Source organism: Gracilinanus agilis, chromosome 1, assembly GCF_016433145.1.
Source record: "Gracilinanus agilis isolate LMUSP501 chromosome 1, AgileGrace, whole genome shotgun sequence".
NCBI classification, from domain to species: domain Eukaryota; kingdom Metazoa; phylum Chordata; class Mammalia; order Didelphimorphia; family Didelphidae; genus Gracilinanus; species Gracilinanus agilis.
The window spans coordinates 210,715,900-210,740,779 of record NC_058130.1 but is presented as its reverse complement, the minus strand read 5'-3'; the positions used below and the strand labels follow the sequence as shown (position 1 = coordinate 210,740,779).

The window sequence follows — 24,880 nt, the reverse complement described above, 5'->3', positions numbered from 1 at the left end:
AAAATCCATGAGGACAGAACTTAACTTGAAGGCTCCCAGTGAGAAGTATAGGATGACTAGGAGCCTGTGACCTTTGAATATCACATTGGCATAAGCAATGGAATGTGCTAATGCTCAAATCTGACTTTCCTTTCTCTTAAAAAGTCAGTGCTGTATCAACAGCCATGGCCACATTAATGCAGTGAGAATAGTTGAGAAAAGAATCACACAGTAACCTAGAAAAGCAAGATTCTTACTATCAATATAAATTGAATAGTTCTTATTAATTTTTAACATTAATGCCAGAAAATAGGTTCGAATATACATTTATTCTGCTGGATAAACCTTTGAATATATGGTACAATGTAACACTGGATAAGGATGCTTTGAATATCAACTATTTTGATGGATTATGAACTCTCTTTGATTAGAGATACAATGAAGAGAACTTAAAAATTAATAAATTCATGCTCAAATTTAAGGGCTGCTTCTAAGTCAAGTGGCTATTTTAAGACTAACCAGATATGGGTTTGTTTTAAATACATGTTTGCATGAAGAAAAAAATCAAATTTCCTACATGGAAAAAAATAAGACTATGAAAGATGTAGGCATGTTGAAGAAGGGTAAAGGACAAATATTATATGGGGTGATGGTGGAAAATGGGGATAATCTACTTTCTTTTCAAATATGAAGACAAAGAATTCTTCTAAGTTCTTATGAATGTGTTAATCTAATTTATATCAGTTAACATTTATGTAGCATTATGCTGAATTTCATACCACAATGAAGCTGATAAAGGAGAAAGTATGTATATGGGGTGGGGGGGTTGGCAAAGATGATGGCATAGTAGCAGAGAATCCTGAAACTGTTCTGAATATCCTTCCAAACCAATCCTTAAAAGGTGCCTCAAAAGGACAGGAGTCAAAGCAAGATGAGCAACGGGGCTCTCCCACTGAACAAAATATTAAAGATAATCAGAGAGATTGGAGTTCCATGATATAAAGGAGAACAGGGGTAAAAGTGCACAAAGAAAAGCACAAGCTGACCCCACACCCACAGTGCCAGATGCAGAACCAGAACCTGGGCAACCTCAGGATCCTGGGATGTGGGCTACACCAACAAAAGAGCACCATAGACCCCACCCCTGGAAGTTCCAGGTCTGGGCAGTGAGATTCAGAGCTCCATAGCACTGGGCACACTCAAGCTTCTGTGGCATGCAAAGTCTCAAAAAAAAGAAAAAGGAAGTTGGTTGGAAGCTATGGAAGAACTCACAAAGGAACCTAAAAATCAAGATGGGAAGAAAACTGGGAAAAAGAAATGAACACCCTTTTTTTTTTTTTTTTTTAAACCCTTAACTTTTGTGTATTGGCTCCTAGGTGGAAGAGTGGTAAGGGTGGGCAATGTTACTTGCAGGGTCACACAGCTGGGAAGTGTCTGAGGCCGAATTTGAACCTAGGACCTCCCGTCTCTAGGCCTGACTCTCAATCCACTGAGCTACCCACGTGCCCCGAAATGAACATCCTAAAAAGCAAAATTTGTCAAATGGAAAAAGAGATATAGGAACCACATGCAGAAACGAGGAGGTTAAAAACCAGAACTGACCTACTGGAAGAAAGGGCAAAAAAGTACAATGAAGAAAAAGGTGCCATGAAAAGTAGAATGGACCAAATGGAAAAGGAGGATCAAAAGGTCATGGAAGAAACTAAGTCTTTAAAAATTAGAACTCGGGGAAATATAAGCTAATGATTTCATGAGACATCAAGAAACAATAAAACAAAATCAAAAGAATGAAAAATAGAAGAAAATTTGAAATATCCAATTGAAAAAACAATTTGCCTGGAAAACAGATCTAGGAGAGACAATTTGAGAATTACTGGACTACCTGAAAGTCATGACCAAAAAAAAAAAAGGGGGGGGGGGAGAAGCCTGGACATCATATTAGAAGGAATTATCCAAGAAAACTGCCCTGATATTCTTGAACAAGAGGGCAAAATTGACATTCAAAGAATCCACAGATCACCTGTTATAATAAATCTCCAAATAACAACTCCCAGGAATGTTATAGCCAAATTCAAGAGCTCCCAAACCAACAAGAAAATCGTGTAAATGGCCAGAAAGAAACAATTCAGATATCATGGAGAAAGTTTGGTTGACACTCCATGGTTAGGTGAAGGGAGAAGGGAAGTTAAGTTAAACATTTTCAAAGGAAAAAATGTTCATCTTTGAAATTTCAGCATTGGATAGTGTATAGAAAGCTAATCTTGCAATCCAACTCATTATTCAGGTCCTGCCTCCAACACAGAGTATCTATGTGACCATAAGTAAAGCAATTATTTCTTCAATACCCTCAGGCTACCTTCTAAGTGAAGTCTACTCATCAAGACAGAGAGTTGATACCACCAATGAAATTCAGAGTACACTTTCCCTCCCCCTCCCAAAAAACCCCCAGCATCTTGAAATGACTTGAAACTATTAAGTGCTTAATAAATCTTTGCTAAAATAAATTCTTTCAGTATAATAAATAATAGTCTACCTTTGTTATCAAAATTGTCCAAATCCATGTATCCCAATTCTTAATTTCATTTTTAACAGGCTTTTTTAAGACATTAGCAAAAATGAATTTTTTAAACCATATAATAAAAAATAAAAAATCTAACAAACATAATTATGCTCCATAGTAGATTATTCTCAAAGCTGTGGAAAGTATTTATTATTTTTCCTAAGGCATATAATCTCTGCTATCTATATAGCATACTATAAAAAGAAGTAGTGTGTCCATCTGATACTTTATTTATGAAACAACAGGGGATTGCCACCACTCAATGGAAAGGTCTCTTTAAAGTTCAGTAGCTTGTTATCAAGCTCCCTATATAAGCAAAGATAATCTGAGTAACACAGGGCATTAGAACAGCAAAAGATATAGATACGTTGAAAAAATCTCTCTATTTAAAAATTAATTATAAATGCAATTTATAGAAACATATAAAACCACCTCATTGGCCAGATAACATCTAAAGTACTATATTCACTTCCCAGTGCCACATTTCAAAGGAGATCTTTACAAGCTAAAAGTCATCTGCAGGAAGGAAACTAGGATAGTGAGAAGACTTGAAATTAGGATAGTTCTGAGAAGAAAAAGAACACTACTAACCTGAAGTCACATCTATGTAATTAATGTTAGATGAGAATACACTGTCATGAATTAGATCATATCCTTTCAAATGAAGGTACTCAAAAATGTGATAGGTTGGAAGGAAATATATGATACTGATTTATTAAAAAACTAATTAAAGGGGGCAGCTGGGTAGCTCAGTGGATTGAGAGTCAGGCCTAGAGACGGGAGGTCCTAGGTTCAAATCTGGCCTCAGACACTTCCCAGCTGTGTGACCCTGGGCAAGTCATTTGACCCCCATTGCCTACCCTTACCAGTCTTCTGCCTTGGAGCCAGAAGGTAAGGGTTTAAAAAAAAAATTAAAGTTTTTAAAGACGAAGTTAAATAGGATTTTTTAAAAATAGTATAAATAAGGCTTGTGCTTTACAAACCATTCAGTGATCTTCTTAGGCATAGATACAGTTCTATGCTGGAAACTCCTATGTAGAGTTTTTTGAAAGGGAGAAGATATATGTGATTGTGAACTAGAGGTAAGAAAGGGGCCAAGAAGAGGTCCTTCATTGTGTGTCAGTCAAAATCAGAAAAGGCATGGCTAATAGAAGCCTGCTAGTTCTTGGGTGCCATACCACTATCTCCTTTCTCCTCCTTATGATCAGACACCAAGGCCTACAAAGAAGAGTCTTTGAGGCCATGTAGTACAACTCCTTTATTTTACAGATGAGGAAATGAAATCTAAAAAAGTGAAATGACTTACCCAAAGTCATATAGGCACTAAGGCACAGAGAGGGGATTTGAACAGAAGACTTCCAACTTTATATCAAAGATTTTTTTCCACTGTATTGTGCTGCTTGATCCCATGTTCCAACCTAACTTTGATATCACATTGCTCTTCTTCCCTCAACTCCCTCTCTTTCTTCCTCCCCACATTCATTTTACCTTTCTCATCACTTTTGACTGGAACTTACCCAAGCCTGCTAGAACAGAACCTATACCAGAAGTTACCCAGTAATTCCAGTCACTAGGGAAACATGCCATCTTATTCACCTAAATTGTAAATTGCTTCTCCCTTCCTTTGTACACTACAGCATTTTGTTCATCTTTAAAATTTATTTTGATCTTAGAGTTGTGTTTAGCTATATCTCATGGGTTTTTTCCCCCACACTATCTATCATCTTCATCACTGTATTTGTCTTAACAGCAAAATTGTTCAGGGGCTAAATTTTCATTAAATAAAGACATCTGTGCAATAGTTTTATTTCTACCAATAGAGGGAACAGTTTCCCCAAAAATGCAACTTGAAAAAAATACTCTTCATTTCTTCTGCTATATGAAGAAGCCATATAAAGTCAACAAAAAGGAAAACAACCTGGTACTTAATTCACTAACATATCAAATTGCCACTATAAGCTTCACTGTTCACTGGAAAACCACCTGTATCAAGTTTCCAATTACTTTACCATCGATATTTTGTTTAACAAATTCTCTTTTGAGATATTATAGTACTTTCCCCCCATTAAATTGAACTGCAGATATTAAGGCAATTTTTCAGAGCCAATTTAATTTTAAGCAGCTAGCAAACATAGCTGATACATACTCCATAAACATTACATTTTCCTCAGTGTCATAAAAGATAATAGTTCCTACCCTCCTGGTTGCCTCTAGTATTATCTACCACCACCAGCTTTGATTTTATCAAAGAGAGGTCAGGTCATGCTGCCTAAATTAAAAAATGAATGGTTCATTTGGTTCTAAATCACTAAAGGTATGAAGTAAGACTCTGCTCTTGGTTTTTCTTATTTTGATCTTTTATTAACAGTAACAATTAATGTAAAACAATCTTGACAAATGAAAGAACTTCATCAAATCTCCTCTTGAAGAGGAAAAGGAAGAGGGGCTAGCTTCTTTATACTTCTAAAATCAGCTGCAACTTGACTAAAAGTACCCAAACCAAGCACATAACACTGTGCATTTTTATAATGTATAACACTCTATGATAATGAAAGGACCCAGATTCTAACACAATTTAATGCAAAGAATCTTAAACGTGGAGTTGGAAGAAGGCTTTGCTTCTATTACTTTATCTATCACTAGCTTTATGTACTTGAACAAGTGCATAACCTCTATGACCCCATTTCTGTCACCTGCAAAAGAGAGATAATCATCTTTTTGAACTATCTACCTCACAGAAAAATTACAAAGAAAATTTTCTGTGATCTATAAAATGATATACAAATATGGGATGCGCTAATTAGTCCCAACCACAGGAATTGGCTTTTCACAGGACTTGGCACATAGCAAGTGCTTAATGTTTATTAATTGATTACATGGAACATGCTTTTTAAAGTGTTTTTTTTTTCTTAGTTGTGTTTCTGAAATGTCTCATCATGCCTGCAATGCACTCACTACCTTGTCACTTTCAACCCTTGGAATCCCCAACTCACTTCAAAATTCAACAAAAATGCCTCCTCCTTTATGAGGTCTTTCCAGAGCCCTGTAAGAACTGATACCTCCTACTATTTTGAAATAATCTAGTTTTTAGATGATAAAGATCTTATAATTACTTACCTTATATGTACATAAATATTGCTTCTCACAATAAAATGTAAGTTTCTTGAGGAAGGACTATCACACTTGTGTCCCAGGGTTTGGCAAAGAGGCATTTAACAGAACTTACTAAATGCTTATTGGCTGACAGATCTACCATTTCATATAACTGAAAGTTAGGGAACTACAAAAACAAGGGCTGGGATCCATGTTTGAGCATTACTTCCTGCTCAATAATCGAAACTAATTCTTTTTTGAAAACCAAATAGAATGGAATGGACATGAAAAGCATATGACCAATGTACATCATTAATGTAATGATGTTCAGTTCTCTTCAAATAGAATATTCATATAATGGGCAGATGTGCAAACTGGGAAAACTAATTGCCATTATTAAGAGTCCCAATAGAACCTCCAGTATTGCTAGTCTATAAAATCCTTCATCTGTAATAGTCTCTATTTTTAATAACCATTTCACGTTAAGACTCTTCATCATGTAGAAAAGATCCTAATATGAAACTATTCTTTAGACCACAATTATTTAATTCTCTCTAGGGAAAATTCCTTGAATGTTTTTTGATCGCAAGAAAACACAATCACAGGTAATATTTTGAAAGCCTTCTCCCTCCTTTTAGTGAAAGTTGAACAAAGAACTGAACTCTTTAGAAGAGAATTTAAGTATTTAAAGTTGGTATTTTTTATTGATAATGCAACTATGTCTCTTTCTAAGGAAGGTTCTTCTTAATAAATATATATTGAGAGGTAGTTCAGTGGCTCAGGTCCTGGATTCAAATCTGACCTTGGACACTTCCTAGCTGAATGACCCTGGGCAAGTCACTTAACCCCCATTGCCTAGCCATTACTACTCTTCTGCCTTGGAACTAATACACAGTGTTGATGCTAAGACAGAAAGTAACTGCTTTCAAAAATAAATAAACAAATTTATTTATTAGCTTAAATAGTTTAAAAGCACATTGAACTTTGCTAGGTTATAGCTACAGATACAAGGAATAAAACTGGGTATTATTTTTTTAAGCCCTTACTTTCCATCTAAGAAATATGAGTATGTGTTATAGAGGAAAGGATTAACAGAAACAAAAGTATGGGTACAAAAATCGGAGGAAAGGACAAATTTGGGGAATAGAGAATATTGTTAGAATATGGAACAAACAAAGGAGAAAAGTAAGAGATATGGACAAAAAGAAAGATTAGTGCCATTAAAATAAGCATTAAAGATTTTAAACTTTAATACAGATAAGGATCTAATAAAGTATTTTGAGTAAGAAAGTAGCAAAATTAGACACAATGATTTTAATAGATTAATGTGGTAGCAAGGCAAAAGAAACATACTAAAAAGAAAAGATCACAGGTACAAACATAACAATTATGAGATTTCTGCAGTAGTTAGATGAGCTTGAACTAGTGTTATAGCATACTGGAGAATTAATCTCTTTTAATATACTAATTCACTATATTAATTCTACCCATTATCCCAGCTATCTTGTTGTTTCTTTAAAAACTACCCAAACCTACTAACTAAAGTTGGATTCGATCCTTGACCACATAATGCTGTCTATGATTATTTAAACCTTCCCCAAACGTCGGTCTAACAATTTATTTCAAGTAAAGAAACTCCATCAATACTTTGGATAATTTTCTCCCTTCAAAATTCAACTATTCAGGTCATGGTAATTTATCAATCAACATGTTTATCACATTAAGTTGTTTCAAGTTACAGTGAAATATGAACACTGTGAATAAGCACAATGCTGAATTTATTTCTACCCTACTAATTTATACAAATAAGGTGCCATTGCAGTCAGATTATTTTGACACTGAAATTTCTTTTGATTAAATGGGCTTGGTTCTGCCAGAGATGCTTCTATTCATGGAAATTTCTATTTAGTTAATTGTAAGTTTTTTGTTTGTATAATGATATTTTTTCTCAGAGGAAATTAGTATTTATACATTTTTTAAAATACGTAATAATAGAATTCTGCAATTGTATTGCTAAATATTAGTAGCATCCTTGAAATAGCTCAGATCAAATAGGAAAATGGTTTGTGTTCACCCAATTCCAGAAGCCAATTTCCATTTGCTTAATATAGTCATGATATTTTACCAAGGTAATTATACTCTTAGCTATCAGTAACAATTAAACCCTTAGACTGGAGCTACTTAATAAAGGTCTCAAAATAAAATTGCACATTCCAAACACAGTATATTTAAATGTCAAGCATGCAAATAAGATCTTAAGATGAAAATACAGAGCGAGGGAGCACAAATCAGCATAAGTTATTCAGACACTATATCAGGCACAGTAAGACTCTAAGCACACTGGGTAGAACTTTGATTGCCACATTGTGGAAAGGATCACTGTCTGTATTCAGTACAGTGGGGGAGGTGACAAGTAGTGATTAAATTCTCAAGTTCTAAGACACCAAAGTTTGAAGTTTTTTTTCTAAATAAGGAGATAAAGAAAGAGTCTAGCATGAGAAATTCAGGATCCAACACAGTGGAATTGCACCAGTAGTGCTGCCCATTATGCCTAGGAAATATAGTTGGTTATACTGGTTCAGAAGCCTTTGGTGAGAACTGACATATGTACCTATCAATCAGGAGGCAAATCAACCCATATGTTTTCCATCTACTACGCTCAATGAATAGTTTAATCACACTACTCTATTTGATGGATCCTGGCAGTTCTGAGCCACAGGAGTTACTCTTAGGATCGGTATTGATCTTTCTGAAATATGCTTTCTAGGGACAATCTGAATAAATAATCAGCCAGTGCTAGTTAATCAATACTGACTTAATCTCTAACTCAAACCATCGCTCCCAATATAAAGTCCAAGTCTGGGTGAAGCCAGGTTTGAACCAAATAAACTATAATCATCAATTAACTTGAGATAAGGAACACAGGAATGGAAAATTTCTGCCTTTGGAATTCACATTAGTGAAGTAGAAGGACAGAAATTCTTCAAGCAAGAATGAAAGATAAAAGTCTCAAATAATATATTTAGAAAATTCAATAGCTTATATAGTCATCCCACATAAGAAATGACAAAAACTTATACTTTGCTTTAAGCCCACAAAAGATTTCCAATTAATTGCATACTGCATCTCATTTGGTCCTGAAAAGCAGTTTTCTGACACCTGACATTAGGTAAATTGAAGCAATCAAGTGTTAAAAGAATCAAAGTCAAAGAATCATAAGCCCACAGAATCTGGGAGCTAGAAGGCATCTCAGTAGCCATATAGCTCTTTTTTCACTTAGTCAATAGATTTAAGTTTTAGGGTGGTTAAGAGAAGGTCAATGAAGGAAGAGCTTGTTTTGTAAGATAATGTATTCTAAACCTACCAATGTGCATCTGTATGCATAAACACAAACTTATTATCTTAAAATTTTTTGTTGAAATCCTGATATCACTCAGCTATAAAGCACTGCAGAAACTACTGGCATCTACCATGTCCAGGTTAAAGGAGACAACATTCCTAAGAGAAAAAATGGAGATTTCTTCCTGGGTTACTCTAGAGATATCTTCAACCTTGAGACTGTCAAGTAAAAATAATCTACTATGCCATGACCATTGAAGGAAAATGGCTGTCTTAAGACATTTATAATAGAGGTAGAATAATAAGAGGTCAAAGGAAGATTTCATTTGGAAAATGGAGAGTTTAGGTTCATTCCAGCTCCAAGTCTAAGAATTCATGATCTCATAAGAAATCTATTCAAACCAAGCTCAAACTATGCAAAGAATAGGTTAGAGGGAAATGTTCTTGCCTGAGAACAGAAGATCTGAATTGTAAACACAGATCTGCTACTCACACAGGACCAACCTTCTACAAAGTTGCTTCAACCCTTTGGATTTCATTTGTCTTCTGAAAAGTAAAGAGCTTACATTTGATAAACTTTAAAATCCACTAAAGATTTAAAAAAAAATTTTTAATGATCAAATTTATTATTTTTAAACTATGAAATAAACTAAAGCAATTTATCCCCACAACAGCTTCATTTGAAATGATTTCAAGTTAAGAAGGAAAAGCAATATTTTTTTACCCAGGTTTATTCTCTCGTAGATAATGATAAGATAATGGTCACTTTATTGAAGGATGTTGCAAAGCACTGATATTATCATATGTATGCTTACTCAACCTGGCTTTAGGATACATGGTTGCTTTAAATTACTGTGAATTTTACTAAGATGGAAATTCATGTCATCTCTATATCTTAAATAATATCTTCCACAATATTTCATTTTTCTGGGTCAAAATCAGCTTCTCTACAAAGATTCACTGAAATGAGAACTATAGTTTAATAAACTACTACCACATGATGACTAACAATTGATCAAATCTTGCAAAGTCTCCTATACAGATATACATATGTACATATGAAGGTATGTACATATACATGAGTATATGTAGAATCGAATTTGTCACTGAACCCCCCCCCCAAAAAAACTCTAACCTAAGATTGTGATCCAAGACACTAAAAGCTTCAGTTGTTTGAAAAGATTTCATAGAAAAAAATAATAGCTTTCTATCCATGGGCCTAATACTAATAATACTGTTTTGTAGAGCCCTTTCTAAAATAAAAATGGAGGGAAAAACAGATGCTTCACTTGATGAGATGAGACTTTTATCCATCTAGAAGGATTTTACCAACAAGCACCTTTGCTTCTGTTTTCAATGTTTGAAAAAACGTAAATGTTTATCAGTAGCAGCTTCTGTAGTATTTCATTTTTACCAAAAGCCCAGAGAAGGTTAAGGCCTATAGAACCAGAGTAGTTTCAACCCAACAATCTGAACGTCTCATCTTAAAGGGAGCACAAAGGTACAGCTTTTGTCTTTTTCTAGTATTTCTCCCTCATGCTATGAAATACTGGAGTCCAAGACAACATTTTAAATAACAACCTCTCACAAAACACTAATTTACGCTCCAGCAAGCCCTGCTTACCATGCCAGACATCAGAGCCTCTTCAACTCAGCAGAGACCCAAAATTACAGAACTGGGCACAAAACAATTAAAGGAAATCAGGATGCTACAGTCAACCCCCGCAGATGGAGCCAGGAGCAGGAAAATATTTTGCCCCTTCAGAGGAAAACTGAGTTCCCAAGAGCATCTTGAAACAGGATACAATTTCCATCTCTATAACCCGGGCCTCAAGCTTACTAAAATTTAATCTGAACTTATTGAATAATAACAGTTTTGCTCAATGCATACTAAGAGGAAGAGTCATTGCTTCAATAGGAAAGTTAAGGTACATGGAATCCAGGGCCCTAAAAGTACTGATTAGTAATCCAATAATAATTTTTCAAGTAAAAGCTAGAATCTGAGGAAAAGTCAAATGAACATTCTAATATTTTTTCTAAGACTACTTTGGCCTAAAGGTAATTAGAGACCAATAACCAGAAAGAGATAACGGAAACCAAGAGGTCTCTAAAATGAATTGCTTAAGAAATATATATTGACTATTAGGTCTCTAAAAACAGCAGGGAAAATTGGAAATTCTTGATTTGGCTTAAAACATATTTTCATTTTTTATATGGTAAGGAAAGCAATAAGAAGAACTGCTTCCTTCAAATTCATCCTGAATGATAAGGAGATAAAAGAAAAAATAACACAAAAACTGGGAAGAATTTACCAAGACATTACAGAATTCTTTAAAGGTAAGGAAGTAGACATTGAATAGGCTTTTAAATGTAGTCCTACACTTTCAGACAGTGAATTTCGAAGTGAAAAGGAAAAGGACAGCCAGAACTCTACAAGTTAATGGTGAACAAGTTGGTTAAAGAGAGATGGTAAAACAATTCTACCTAAGTTAATTTGCTTATTCAGTGCTCCATCAATCAAACTAACAAATAAGCATTTATAGGACCAAAAATATATAGTAATAAAATTCTTCTAAAAGAACAAAAGGTCAAGAATATCAAAAAAAATCAATGAAAATAGAATAGAAAATATTAAGGAAGGTGACCCAGTAGTTCTTGATTTCAATTACAAAATGGTAATCAAATGGTAATCATCAAAACAATTTGGTACTGGCTAAGAAAGAGTGTTGGATTAGTGGAATAAATTAGATAAACAATACACAGCAGTAAATGACCATAGTAATCTAGTATCTGATAAACTCAAAGATCCAAGTTTTGGGGGTGAGAACTTAGCATGTGACAAAAATTGCTTGGAGGCCTGGAAAACAATTTGGCAGAAACTAGGAAGAGAGCACCAATATATATACTAAGGGGTATGTGTGTGTGTGTGTGTGTGTGTGTGTGTGTGTGTGTGTGTGTGTGTGTGTGTGTGTGTGCGTATAAGTGTGTAAAAACACCATATATTAAGAAAAAGTCAAAATAAATGTTTTAGACAAAAATAAATTACAGAAGGATAGAAAAATGTACCTGTCAGATCTATGAATAAGGCAGTCGTTTATGACCAAAAATGAGACACAGAAGGATGTAAGAAGTAAAAAAAGTAATTTTGATTACATGAATCTAAAAAACTTTTATACAAACAAAACTAATGCAGCAAAAATTAGAAGGAAAAAGGGGTTGTTATAGGAAGTTTCTCTATAAAGACTTCATTTCTCGAATATATAGGGAATGCAGTCAAATTTATAAAAATAAGAATTGAATTGAAAATTGAATTAATTGAACTAATTGAAAAACAGTCAAAGAATATGAATAGGTGGTTTTCAGAAAACTCAATAGGTATATAAAAAAATTCTAAATAACAAATAATTAGAGAAATTTAAGTTAAAATGACTCAGAAAATGACAAATGCTTAAAAGAATATGGAAAAATTGGGATACTAATGCACAGTTGATGGAGTTGTGAATTAGTTTGACCAGTCTTGAGAACAATTTGGAACTATGTCCTATATCACTACTATTATTATCCCAAAGAGATAAAAGAAAAGGGAAAAGATCAATATGTACAAACATATTTATAATAGCTCTCTTTGTGATGGCAAAGAATTGACATCCAGGGAATACTCATCAATTGGAGAATGGCTGAACAAGTTGTGGTAAATGTAAATGACTGTGATGAAATACAACTGGGCTAGATGAAAAGATGAGCAGGACAGTCTCAGAAAAACTTGTAAAGGCTTATATGGACTGATACAAAGTGAATTAAGTAGAACAAGGAGAACATTTTGAAGATTAATAGAAATACTTTAAGGATGATCAACTATGAAAGACTTAGCTACTGTGATCAAGACAATGCTCCAAAACAATTCCAAAGAATCCATTCTGAAAAATACTATCCACCTCCAGTGAGAGAGAACTAATGAACTCTGAATGTAAACTGAAACATACTTTAAAAAAAAAAACTTTATTTTTATTGTTTTATTCTATTTCTTTTCTCTTACAACATGACTATAATGGAACTGTTTTTTTGCATGACTTAATATGCATAACTGATATCAGATTGCTTGCATTTTCAGGGAAGTGGAAGGAGTAGAGAAGGAGAGAAAGAATTAGAAACTCAAAATTTTTTAAACTAGTTGATAAAAATTTTTTTACATATAATTGGGGAAAATGTAACAAAATAAATAAAAATTAAACTTTAAAAGAGAAAAGGCTTTCAAAAATAAAGTACTTATGTTGTAATCAATTCAAAAAAGAGAAAAAGGAAGGAATGTCAAACGAAACCAAAATGAATACACTGGGAACTCACTGAACATTATCAGTTAATATATGCAAAAGGATACAAAAGCAAAGTAAATACAAGAATGACATAGTCCCATAAAAAATAATGTCAAGAAATACACAGACCAGGAATGAAGCTTTTAGCAAATGTTAAGTTCAATAAAAGAATTATTTATTTTGAATAATGGAGGCAGGAAAAAATGAAAGAAAAGAACTGATGTTCAAAAATAATATAATAGAAGAAAGAATTATTTAACAATGATTTTGCTGTAAATTTCTCATGAAAGAGAATGGTCCTTATAATCGAAAGGATGGGGCAAAAATTGACGAGAGAAAGAGTGAACCCAGGATATATAATATATTGGACAGTAAGATCATTTATTTACCTCACCAAGTAAAATTCCACAATCAAAGAAAAAATATTAAGCTAGTATTATGTAAACATAGAATAGAATAGTTGATAGCTAACCTTAATGCCAGAATGACCTGGGTTTAAGTGCCAGGTTTGAGACATACTGACTCTGTGATTTCAGGCAAGTCACTTAACATTTCAACACTCTAGGCAACTCTTCAACACAAGAAGTTACAGAGAAGTTCCTGATGTGTAAGGAAAGAATGAATATCTTGAAATTTCTTAAACCAGTGAAATCACAAGAACAATTACTATTGTTACAGAAAAGGCAATATGCTAGGTGCTAGAGGGACAGAGATAAAAAGTATATATACCCTCTACCTAAGGAGCAACTTGGGAAAATGGAGATGTACAGCATGTGCACAGAAAAGTATGATGATCAACAAAGATTTATTAAGTGTGCCTACTACCTTAGAAGGAAGGCAGTAGCAAAGATTGGGAAAAAAATGCAAAACCAGAAAAGCCTCCAACAAAAGGAGGAATCTGAGGTAAGTCTTGAAAAAGGTCTAAGAAACCAGGAAATGGAAGAAAGGAGGAGGAAGTTTTTCAGGCGTAAGAATCAACTAGTGAAAAGGCACAGAATTGGGAGAGGGCATGCCATGTTCAAGGAACAACAAGAAAATCAATGCAATAGTATCACTGGGTATATATGGAGGGAAGTCAGGTGGGAAGAGGCTTTAGTAAGAGAGACTAAAGAGAAGTCTACTGCAATAGTGAAGACATGATAAGAGTCTGTACAAGGCTGGCAACAGCATGTTGAAAAGGAGACACATACAAGAGAAGATCTGAAAGAAGAAAGAAAAATATTTAATAACATATTGGTTATATGGGATAAGCACAGATAAGACACAGGAATGGCATGAGGAATGATTTGGAGGATGATTTAGTAATTTGGAGGATGGCAATGTGCCAGATCATAATAGGAAAGTTGGGAATAGGAGAAGGTTTAAGCGAAAGACATTGATGATTGAATGTGGGAGCTAATAAGATTACTAAGGAAACTAGAATAGAGGAAGAAGAGAAGACAGCCAAGTCTAAAAGCTTCACCAATAGCTAAAGTTAGTGACTGTGATGAGGAGGGAAATATAATGAAGCAGATGGAATAAGAAAAGATTCAGACAAGCACAAGAGCACCATTAGGTACACTCCTAATATTCTCTCTTGAAATGCACTAGTGATCTAAAGATGGAAGCAATCCTAACCCTGGGAGACAGAGGTCAGCACAAGAATCCAGGGAAGTAAGAGTAAGATGAAACAAGGTCAACTAACAGAGATAAGAAAGGGAAAAGACAGAACCTGTGCTCAAGAAGTTCACAATCTAATGGAGAAAAAAAAACAATGCAAACTATATACAGGATAAATAGGGTATGACATACTGGATACTAGTAGAATTTCAAATTCATCGTGTTTTGAGTAGAACTCAATGTCTTTCGCTTAAACCTTCTCCTATTCCCAACTTTCCTATTAGTTTCCAAATCATTCCTCATGCCATTCCTGTGTCTTATCTGTGCTTATCCCATATAACCCTTTTTTTCCCCCCTATTTATTTATATGTCATACCCAAGAGGCAGTTAGTGATGCAAGGGACAAGCACGCAATCTACTGAGCCACCTAGCCATCCTCAATTTTATTTTTTAACAAAGATATAGAAAGAAAGATACTAACTATCAAGTAAAAGAAGGTTATTTTGAGGATGAATTCAATCTATTGGAGAAGTAGAGACAATAGGTAGAAATTTCAAAAGTACTGATTCTTTTTTTTTTACTCCCTATAAATAAAAATCTCCAAATAGTAAGAGCTGTACAAAATAGGAACTGGATGCCTTGGGATATAGTGGATTCTTCAAGACTGGGATATGACTAGAAGCTTGTTGAGCATTTGGCAGAGATGTCGTATAAGGGATTCCTATTTTGTTAAAAGACAAACTAGATCAACTCTGAGGTCCCCTAAAATGCAGAAATGATATGGTTCTACAAATTCCCAGTTCTCATATCAAAAATTAGTATAGAAGGGCTGTATAAATTGACTCAGTCACCAACTTGAACTGCTACCTTTGTCAAAAGGAAAACTCGCTTCTGAAGACGCCGAGCGAGGCCTTCGTTGTACTCCCGCTTCTTCCTTTCATCTACCAGTTGACTCTGGACCTTAAGTAAATCTTCTTGTAACTGCTGACGCATCTTTTCCAATATACGAGCACTGAAAGAAAACCAGAAGATATTTTTTAAAAAGGAAAAAAGATGACCTTGGCCCATACTTCCCCAGGCTGCCAACATGAAGATAAGGCTATATGGAAGAAGGCCACTCAGGTTAGGATATGGAATGTTTCGGTGATGTCAGCATAAATTCCAGATATACCAAGCCAGGGATGAAATGGGAGCATTCTTGGTTTAGAAACAGCATTATCCATCACTATACCCGAAAATAGATTTGCATGTGCATATTTTTTCATTCAATTTACTTACTTATGAATAGCTACTTAACTCCTTTCAGGAGTTTCTCAATTTCAAACTATGCATTCAAACAACACCCTGTAAAAACCCAGAAAACATGAGGGGGATTTTCACATCAAAAGTATGCAAGGAAAGAAAAAAATGTCAAATGATGGGGAAAGGAGAATTGAATACACTAAATTACCAAACAAAACACTTCATACTTGAATCACAGATAGCCCCAGATGTGCAGTTTTGGATGATAGTAATTTAACACCACAATCCACATAGTTCCTGTACCCTAAACGTTCTATGCATTCTAAAAGAAAGGAAAAGCATTTGGAGCTTTAAGTGATGAAGATGAATGATATCCACAAGTGAAGAAAATTTATGGGAACAGATGAATGAGGGTCAAGTGTCCTGAGAATACAGCTAAATGGGAAGGTTAGAAGGGGGGAAAAACTGAATTAGGTCCATTCATTTTCACCAAACAAAGCTGAATGGTACTTCATAGAAAGACCAATTGGAAAGATCTATAATGTTATTAAATATATGTAGATAAAGTTCAATATCTCTCCTTTACACTTAAAATTCCCAGATGCTACTTTTTGCCATAATAGACTAAGGATATTCCCAAGAAAAGACATTAAAGTATTCAAATCAATAAAAAAAAAACAAAGGAAAAAAGGATTAAGCCAAATACTCTATCCAACAAATAAATCCATTAGCTAGCTAGCTAGCTATACCAATTTTTAGAGAAATCAACATTTTCTGGGATATTCTTTTTAAAACATTCTTTGGACAACCATTAAAGAGAGATTCAAAATCCCAGGCAACTATAAATGTGAGGTCTGGATTCCATGTGCCAAGATGTTAAACTTCATTTTGTTTCTCTTCGGAAGACAAACACTGAGGCTAAACAAAAAATGCTTAGTCAGTTATTTTCTTCATCATTTCTAGGTATCTGTTCTGCCTCAGTCGCTCTCATGAAGACACTTAAAACTGAAATATATTCAAAAATATTCATTTGAAACAAATTAAAAGGCTATTTTGAGTTCCAGTTCAAATTCAAACTATTTATAGACCAATTTAATAATCAAGAACTGTGAAATCGGCTCTTTTCATCATGGTATTCAGGTGGGGGAAGTTCACAAGAGCTTTAAATAACTGTTCAAAATTGGGTAATTTAATTAGAAAAATGCCACCAAATTGTTGGCTCTCTTTTAATTAGTTACACATACAAAGGCCATAATGTAACTCAATTCATTATGAGGGGCGGTAGGGGACTGAAAAGCACAACTGGCCTTTCACATACTACATAGCCAATTCCCTGGCCCCCAAATTAAATCTTACAAAATGCTGAAAGCAACAAGGGGAAGCAAATTTAAGATAGTACAAATGGAAAAACAAAACAAGTAAATATCTCTGACGTTTTAAGCAGAACATGCAAAACAATAGTGATAGTATTTGGGTTGTTTGGGGCTTTTTTTAAAACCTCCTATGAGCAAATCTTAGAAACACTAGCTATTCTGATATTGTAGAGCAAAGAAGTTCCAATGAGCTGCACAATCATTAAGTAGCAGCCCTGGACAAAGTGGGGATGACTTGGGCAATTATCTCTCTGAATCTTAATTATTTGACTTTCTTGTAAAATGGAGGGGGATAACCTATTGTACCTCTATGGTTACTGACTATATAATTTAAGAATACATGCAAATCTAAAGAAATTTTCTATTCTACAAGATATCACATACAGTCATAAACCCCATATGATAGGCTGACCAACTTCATTAAGCAGTACATTCTGGTCAGAATCTACCTTAATGTCTCAAATCCCCACCATAATATCATTCAGACATTACCTAAATCACATATGTAGTTGATGATAAATCATTTTAACTATTGCTTATTACCCATAGAAACTTGTAACATTGTTTTTTCTAAGCCTATGGTCTTCAGAGTCTCATTAACAATTCTATCTGAGCCTTCCTACATAACAAACCAAAAAAATAGATAATGGAAGGGAGATAATTAAGTAAATGATAGACCACCACCACCCTCACCTGCCATTATATGAACAAGGTAAATTGTATGTCATCCTGGTTCTCTTCCTAGATAGCATACTATCTGATTTGCATTAATATATTTTAAATATTGAATCTAGTTAAATAAGTTACCTTTCACTTATGTACCACAGTTACAAATCACACTGAGGTAATATTAAAGAATAAAAATGTCTAAGGAGCTATTTAAAGCAGGGGGAGGGGAGGGAGTTTAAAGTTACTTTTCTGGGGAATTACTATGGTCTTTATAATCCAAGAGAAGATACCACCATGGGTTAGGAAAGCAAAGTTAACACTATCCAAAGCAAAGGGAGAAATCAAGAAAGCTAGTCAAGTTAGCACTCTGGAATCAAACCCTCAATATTTGAATCTGGAACAAATCAAAAAAAGTCTTGATTGATGACACATGATAAAACCAGTAGAAATGGGTGTTGGCTATGGGGAGGGGGAGTTTGAGGGGATGAGGGGGAAAGTAAAAACAGGAATCATGTAAACATGGAAAATTTTTCTAAAAATAGAAAAAATTCTATAAAAAAGGTAAAAAAAGCATTACGTTGGGATCAGGGGAAACAGACAAGAATATAAGAGAGCAAATTCAGGAAGTAGTTGACTATGGATATATAGTAGCTATACACCGGTAGTGCCTCTTTCTCCAGCAAAAGTTGTCTACTGGGAGACCAAATAGCCTACTTGCAAACAGGCCTTCAATATCCAGCCATGACAACTATCTTCTGTATCAGATATATCTTGGTTTGATTTTATCCTATATGTGCATGAACGTGTAAACACCAACTGACAGATACACTCACACCTATACATACTCATAAAACACATATCTTCTATTTGAATGGAAGCTCTCACAAGGCAGGCAAGTTCAACTTAGGCATGGAAAAAAGAAAAACGTAAGAGAATATTTAGCCTCTCTTTCTTAGAAATCCTCTCAAATGAGTCCTTAATAGATTTTTAAACCTTCTGTCATTAAGTGGCTTTCCCATTGCAAGTCTTATATGAATGTGGCAACAAATTCTGTTAACTATGAAGAAGATTACATAGCCTCACAAGGATGAATGTTCAAATAAACTTTCGTCACCATTCAAAGAAATTCTGGCTACCAAATCTCAAGAGCATTGATCCATTGTGTTATCTGCCAAGATTTCATTGTGTTGAGCATGTAGTCACCAGTCAAACCAAACCTTTGTTACAAAGGAAAAGAGCAAAAACAAACTCATAAAAAATTAAATCCCCTTTTCCATGCTTAAGTTGAACTCTGCGGTCAGTGATATTTCCATGAACCTTTAAGAGTTCAAAAATAAATCTTAGTTCTTAAAGAAAAAGCTGGGTGTATTTATTGATCAAGGACTTATCTGAGCTGCCATATACTGAATGGAAGCAGGGTCTGGGCTTTTGAGAATCCATCTTTGTACTTCCAAGTCCACTTTAATGTAATCTTCATGAGAAAACTTTGTTTCTAAGACTCTTCTTTGAAGGAACAATGAAAGGAGACAATGAATTCAAAGGCTGTAGGAAACATTTTAATGACATCCTTGAATGAACTGCTCCTTTATACTCCTTCCCTCACATGAACCACCAAGTTTCACTTTCCCTTTTTGTGATTCTTACCAACTCCCAAATCTTCTGTCCTGTCTACATCACAAAAAGAAATACAGCAATTAAGAAAAATGAAATGGCACCCCCCCACCCAAAAACACCAAAGCAACAAAATGGATTTGGGGGTGGGGAAGGAGGATGGAGATGGAGAACTCCTAAAGAACCAGAGATTTTGACATTCATTTCAAAAATTAACTGGGGGAAGAGGTGTTGGGGTGAGAGGGAGAAGAGGAAGAGAGTTAGGTAACTCAGTAAACTGAGGGCCAGAGATGGGAGGTCCTGGGTTCAAATCTACCCTCAGATACTTCCTAGCTATGTGACCCTGGGCAATTCACTTAACCCCATTCCCAGTACTTACCACTCTTCTCCTTTGGAACAAATACAAAGTATTAATTCTAAGATAGAAGGTAAGGGTTGGGGGGGGGGGGGGGGAGAGTGACCAGGTCCTATAAACCTAGCAGACTGTCAGATTAATATTAAATATCAATAATGAAAAAAGATATGGTGGATATAATCAATAAAACATGTATTCTATGAAGGTGAATGGGAAGCCATAGTCTGGATCAAATTCTGGTCAAGTCTCCATTTGGTGCTATACTAGATGCTATACAGGGTAAAAGAGAGCAAATCACTGTCATCATAACTAAACCAAAAAGAGAGATTCATATTTTATGTTACTCCAGAATGTTGCGACATGCATTACATAACTCTTCCCCCATGTTAAGGAAAGATTGTTCCAAGAAAAACTAATTGAAGGGCAGGACATTTACTCAAATCTGAATAAAACTCCACAAATACTCAAAGCGAAAGAAAAGGTTTGATGGGGGTAGCAATTTATTTCCCTTTCCTTCATTTCCAGGAGGAATATGGTACGGCTTAAAAAGAGAAGAGCAATAAAAAGAAATGAGGAAGTCAAAATGTCATACCTTAGTAAGATACCTATTGTAGTTTCAGGGCTTTGCTTTACCAGGATAGTAAAGGATAAAAGACCATGATAGTATGTACTGATAGCACATTAACCAATTATATGCTATCACAGAAGGGAAGCAAAGTCATTAGACATTAATTGAAATCCTTTTGCCAAAGGTTATGGGTAAAAAGAAAATCCCATACATACACCCAAATAGTGATAGCAGCAATTTTTATGGGAAGAAAGAACAAAAAACAAGATAGATGGTTGTCTATTGGTGAATGGCAAAACAAACTTTGGTATATTACTACAATGGAATATTATCACACTATTTTTTTTAAATACAGGAATACTGAGAAACATGGAAACATTTACATGATTTGATAGGAGAATAAAGGCCAATGCTATAAACCATGACTACAACAATGTAAATGTAAAGAAACACAAAACAATAAAAAAAATTTACTACTGCAAAAATACAAAGAACAAATATGGATGGTCTGAAAGAACTAATGAGAAAATATCCCCATCTCACTCCTTTGCAAAGGTAGAAGATGTATGAATGTAGTATGCTGTATTATTTTAAGGCTTTGTTTTTTAGAAAATAATAGTTAGTATCATCAATTTTCTCAAACATTTTCACCTCAAGACCCATTTACTCTCTTAAAAATTAGGGGATTCCCAAAAGTTTTTGTTTATGTGGGGTACTTCTGTTCCTATTTACCATGTAAGAAATGAAAACATTTTAGGATGATTTTGGAAATAGTTCTGACATCTTGCATTCCTAGAAATGGTTTGCAGATGACTGAGGTGTCCCAGAATATACTTTAAAAACTACTGTTCTATATTCATTGCCTCCAATTCCTATCCTCTCAGTCATATCTGAGTCCTCAACCTAGCTTTCAACCTTATCTTCAACTGGAACTTCTCCCTCTAAAGGTCCCAGTGATATATCAATTGATAGAGAAAACAATACAGACTGAATTCACACAATATCTATTTAGCAAATATTTGTTAGGCACACATCATATATAGCAAGACATCAGGATAGGCAGGAACTGAGATATAAAGATGAGGAAGAAAAGTTGCTTAGAATCTAGTAAGAGAAATAAGATGTGCAAACAAATATCTACCATAGAAATTAATAAAATTGAAAGTAAAAGAACTATTGAATTAATAAATAAGACTAGAAGCTGGAATTTTGCAAAAAACAGATAAAATTGACAAAGAACTGGTCAATCTAATAAGAAAAAGGAAAGAAGAAAACCAAATTGACAGTATTAAAAATGAAAAGGGAGACCTCACCTCTAATGAAGGGGAAATTAAGGCAATCATAAAGAACTATTTCACCCAATTATATGGCAATAAATATAACAATTTAGGAGATATGGATGAATATTTACAAAAGATACAAATTGCCTAGATTAACAGCAGAAGAAATAGAATACCTAAATAATCCCATATCAGAAAAAGAAATTGAACAAGCCATCAAAGAACTCCCTAAGAAAAAACCACCAGGACCTGATGGATTCACAAGAGAATTCTATCAGACATTCAAAGAGCAACTAATCCCAATACTATACAAATTATTTGATATGATAAGCAAAGAAGGAGTCCTACCAAATTCCTTTCATGACACAAATATGGCACTGATCCCAAAGCCAGGTAGATCAAAAACAGAGAAAGTAAACTACAGACCAATCTCCCTAATGAACATAGATGCAAAAATCTTAAAAAGAATACTACCAAAGAGACTCCAGCAAGTAATTAAGAAGATCATCCACCATGATCAGGTGGGATTTATACCAGGAATGCAAGGATGGTTCAACATTAGGAAAACCATCCAAATAATTGACCATATCAACAGTCTAACAAACAAAAATCACATGATTATCTCAATAGATGCTGAAAAAGCCTTTGACAAAATACAGCATCCATTCCTATTGAAAACATTGAAAAGTATAGGAATAGAAGGACCCTTCCTAAAAATAATAAACAGTATATACCTTGTGTTAGTTAAAATCACCTGGGGTTCTATTTGGAAGGATTGAATCTCAATATAGTGTTTGACAAATTTCTGTGGACCTGTGGGGGTCCTTAAAACTACATTTCCCGTGGTCCAATGGGTTTTGGATTACGTATTCAAGGTGAGGGACTGTTTTAAATAGGGGGGAAGTGACTTTGAATTTCCTCTTTACCTACCTGAGTGGTCGGAGAGAGGAGAGGAAAATGGCAGAGGTGAGGTTGGAATAGGTTTCTTACAGGCTCGTGGTCAGTTTATCTCTATTAGCATGGCTTTTATTAAAATACTATTCTCCCTTTTGATTTTGGCCCTCATCATTTTTAATCATAACAGTTTGGCAAACCAGAAGGTCAAAATTCGAACACTCAATTTTCCAGATAGCCTAAAGAGAGCCATGCCTGTTTTTTGGCCATCTTACTCAGCTTTTTTGGGCAATTTTTTAAAAAAGGAAAATGGCTTTCCTCGCCATGCTTTTGCTAAAAGCAACAGCAGGTTTTTGCCTCAGGCGGGACTCAGCCAGCCAGTGAAGCCTAAACCACCTTGGGAGGTAAGGCCAGCTGATTCTGGATTTGGGCTTTAAAACTAAAATGCCAGAGCCCAGCCACTGTGTCTCTGTCGCTGATCTCCTGACTCCTGACCTGATCTCCACTCCTACCACTTCCTGACTACAAGCCTGCCAGTGTTCCAGTCCCTGTGATCTCCGCTGCTTTTCCTGACTCCATTTCTGTGAATCAGGAATCCTGAGATTTCCAAGAAGCTACCCCTACCCTGACTTGCCCAATGCCTAGATTCAGCTTCAACTCTACCACTAAAGAATTTGGGAAGTATATTCCCCTTTCTCCCTATTTCTAGCCTTCCACGTGTTTCTCTAAAGACCTAATTTAGGCACCTCCCACAAGCTCTACACTTGGGATTTTCTACAAAATTGACCTAAGCTTTTCTCTAACCCTGAGCCCACGTGGACCTAGCCTCTGAACCTCTCAGGCGCTTGGCCTATTCAAACTTTTGCGATTATTAAAAACTGAACTCAGGGGAAGAAATATTCACCCCCATACCTGCTCAGAACTTTGAAATTAAAAAAAAAAAACAACAAAAAAAAACTCCTTAAACTCAGCAGAACTCAATTTGAAGAACCTTAAATTGAACCAGGGGTGAACTTTTAAACCGCGGAACTGAATGAGTTTTATTTGTTTTAAAGAGACTATCTCATTGTATTTTGCTAATTAGTTTTGTAAATTAATCTTGCTTATTTCCTTGATTTTCCTGTTGCACTAAATCATTTTAAGTTAATGTAGTTTGTGGATGCTAGATTAAGTCTGTTTATGATTTTATAGTAACTCCCAAATAATGAAAAAAATCTATTAAAACCGATAGAAGAGGGTTTTTTTTGATGGTATAGCTTGATATCTGCTACTCATATTATATTTCCTATTTATTTCAGGTTTCATTTTTACTGTAATCAACAACAATGCTATGTTCTCCTACCATTTGAAAGTTACACATTTTAAATTGCCTCAATTGTGTTCAGCCTTGGAGAGTTTGGTGCTTGGCTTGAGATTTAAATTGTAATTTTATCAGAGGTCTTTTAAAAATTTAATTTAGATGCTTAATACTCTTCTGTATAAATTATAAGGTATTTATGTATTTATTTTAAAGAATTGTTGTCTTAAAGGATGAGCTTTATATATTTTATTGTGAAGAATTGTTGTCTTATATTTTTTTATATTAGTCTATGTTTTAGCCTCTTTTATCAGAAGGGTCTAGAATTCTTGAGGATAATTTAGACCAGAAGGTTTTTTTTTTTTTAATATCAGGTTTTTATATGGAAGCAGTAACAGAATTTGTTGTGAAACTGTTAGCCAAGGTTTAAAAGTTGTAACAAGTATATGATTTTTTTAACATCATTGTTTATTGTTTTAAAATGTGTTATTAGAAATATGGTACTCTATTTGAATGTGCATTGTGAATCTGCTATTTTGTAAAACCCACTTTCTCTCACAGAAAATCTCATTTTAGGGTAACATAACCCTTCTAGTTCTAAGCTATATATATATTTTTTGATTTTTAAAACATTTTTTTTAATTAGAGCAATTGATTTTTCCTTTTTCTCATCTTGTACTGGAAGTACATATATAATCATTATTTATC

The 24,880-nt window shown here is 34.5% G+C and overlaps 1 protein-coding gene across 1 annotated transcript in view; it reads right to left on the bottom strand.

The window, feature by feature from the left end:
- The window catches only part of MAD1L1 (mitotic arrest deficient 1 like 1), a 941,076-nt gene that overhangs the window by 628,286 nt on the left and 287,910 nt on the right, over positions 1-24,880 (bottom strand). The window contains exon 12 of the mRNA XM_044659988.1: positions 15,751-15,895. Coding sequence (XP_044515923.1) covers positions 15,751-15,895 — 145 coding nt within the window. The remainder of the gene's footprint in view (positions 1-15,750; positions 15,896-24,880) is intronic.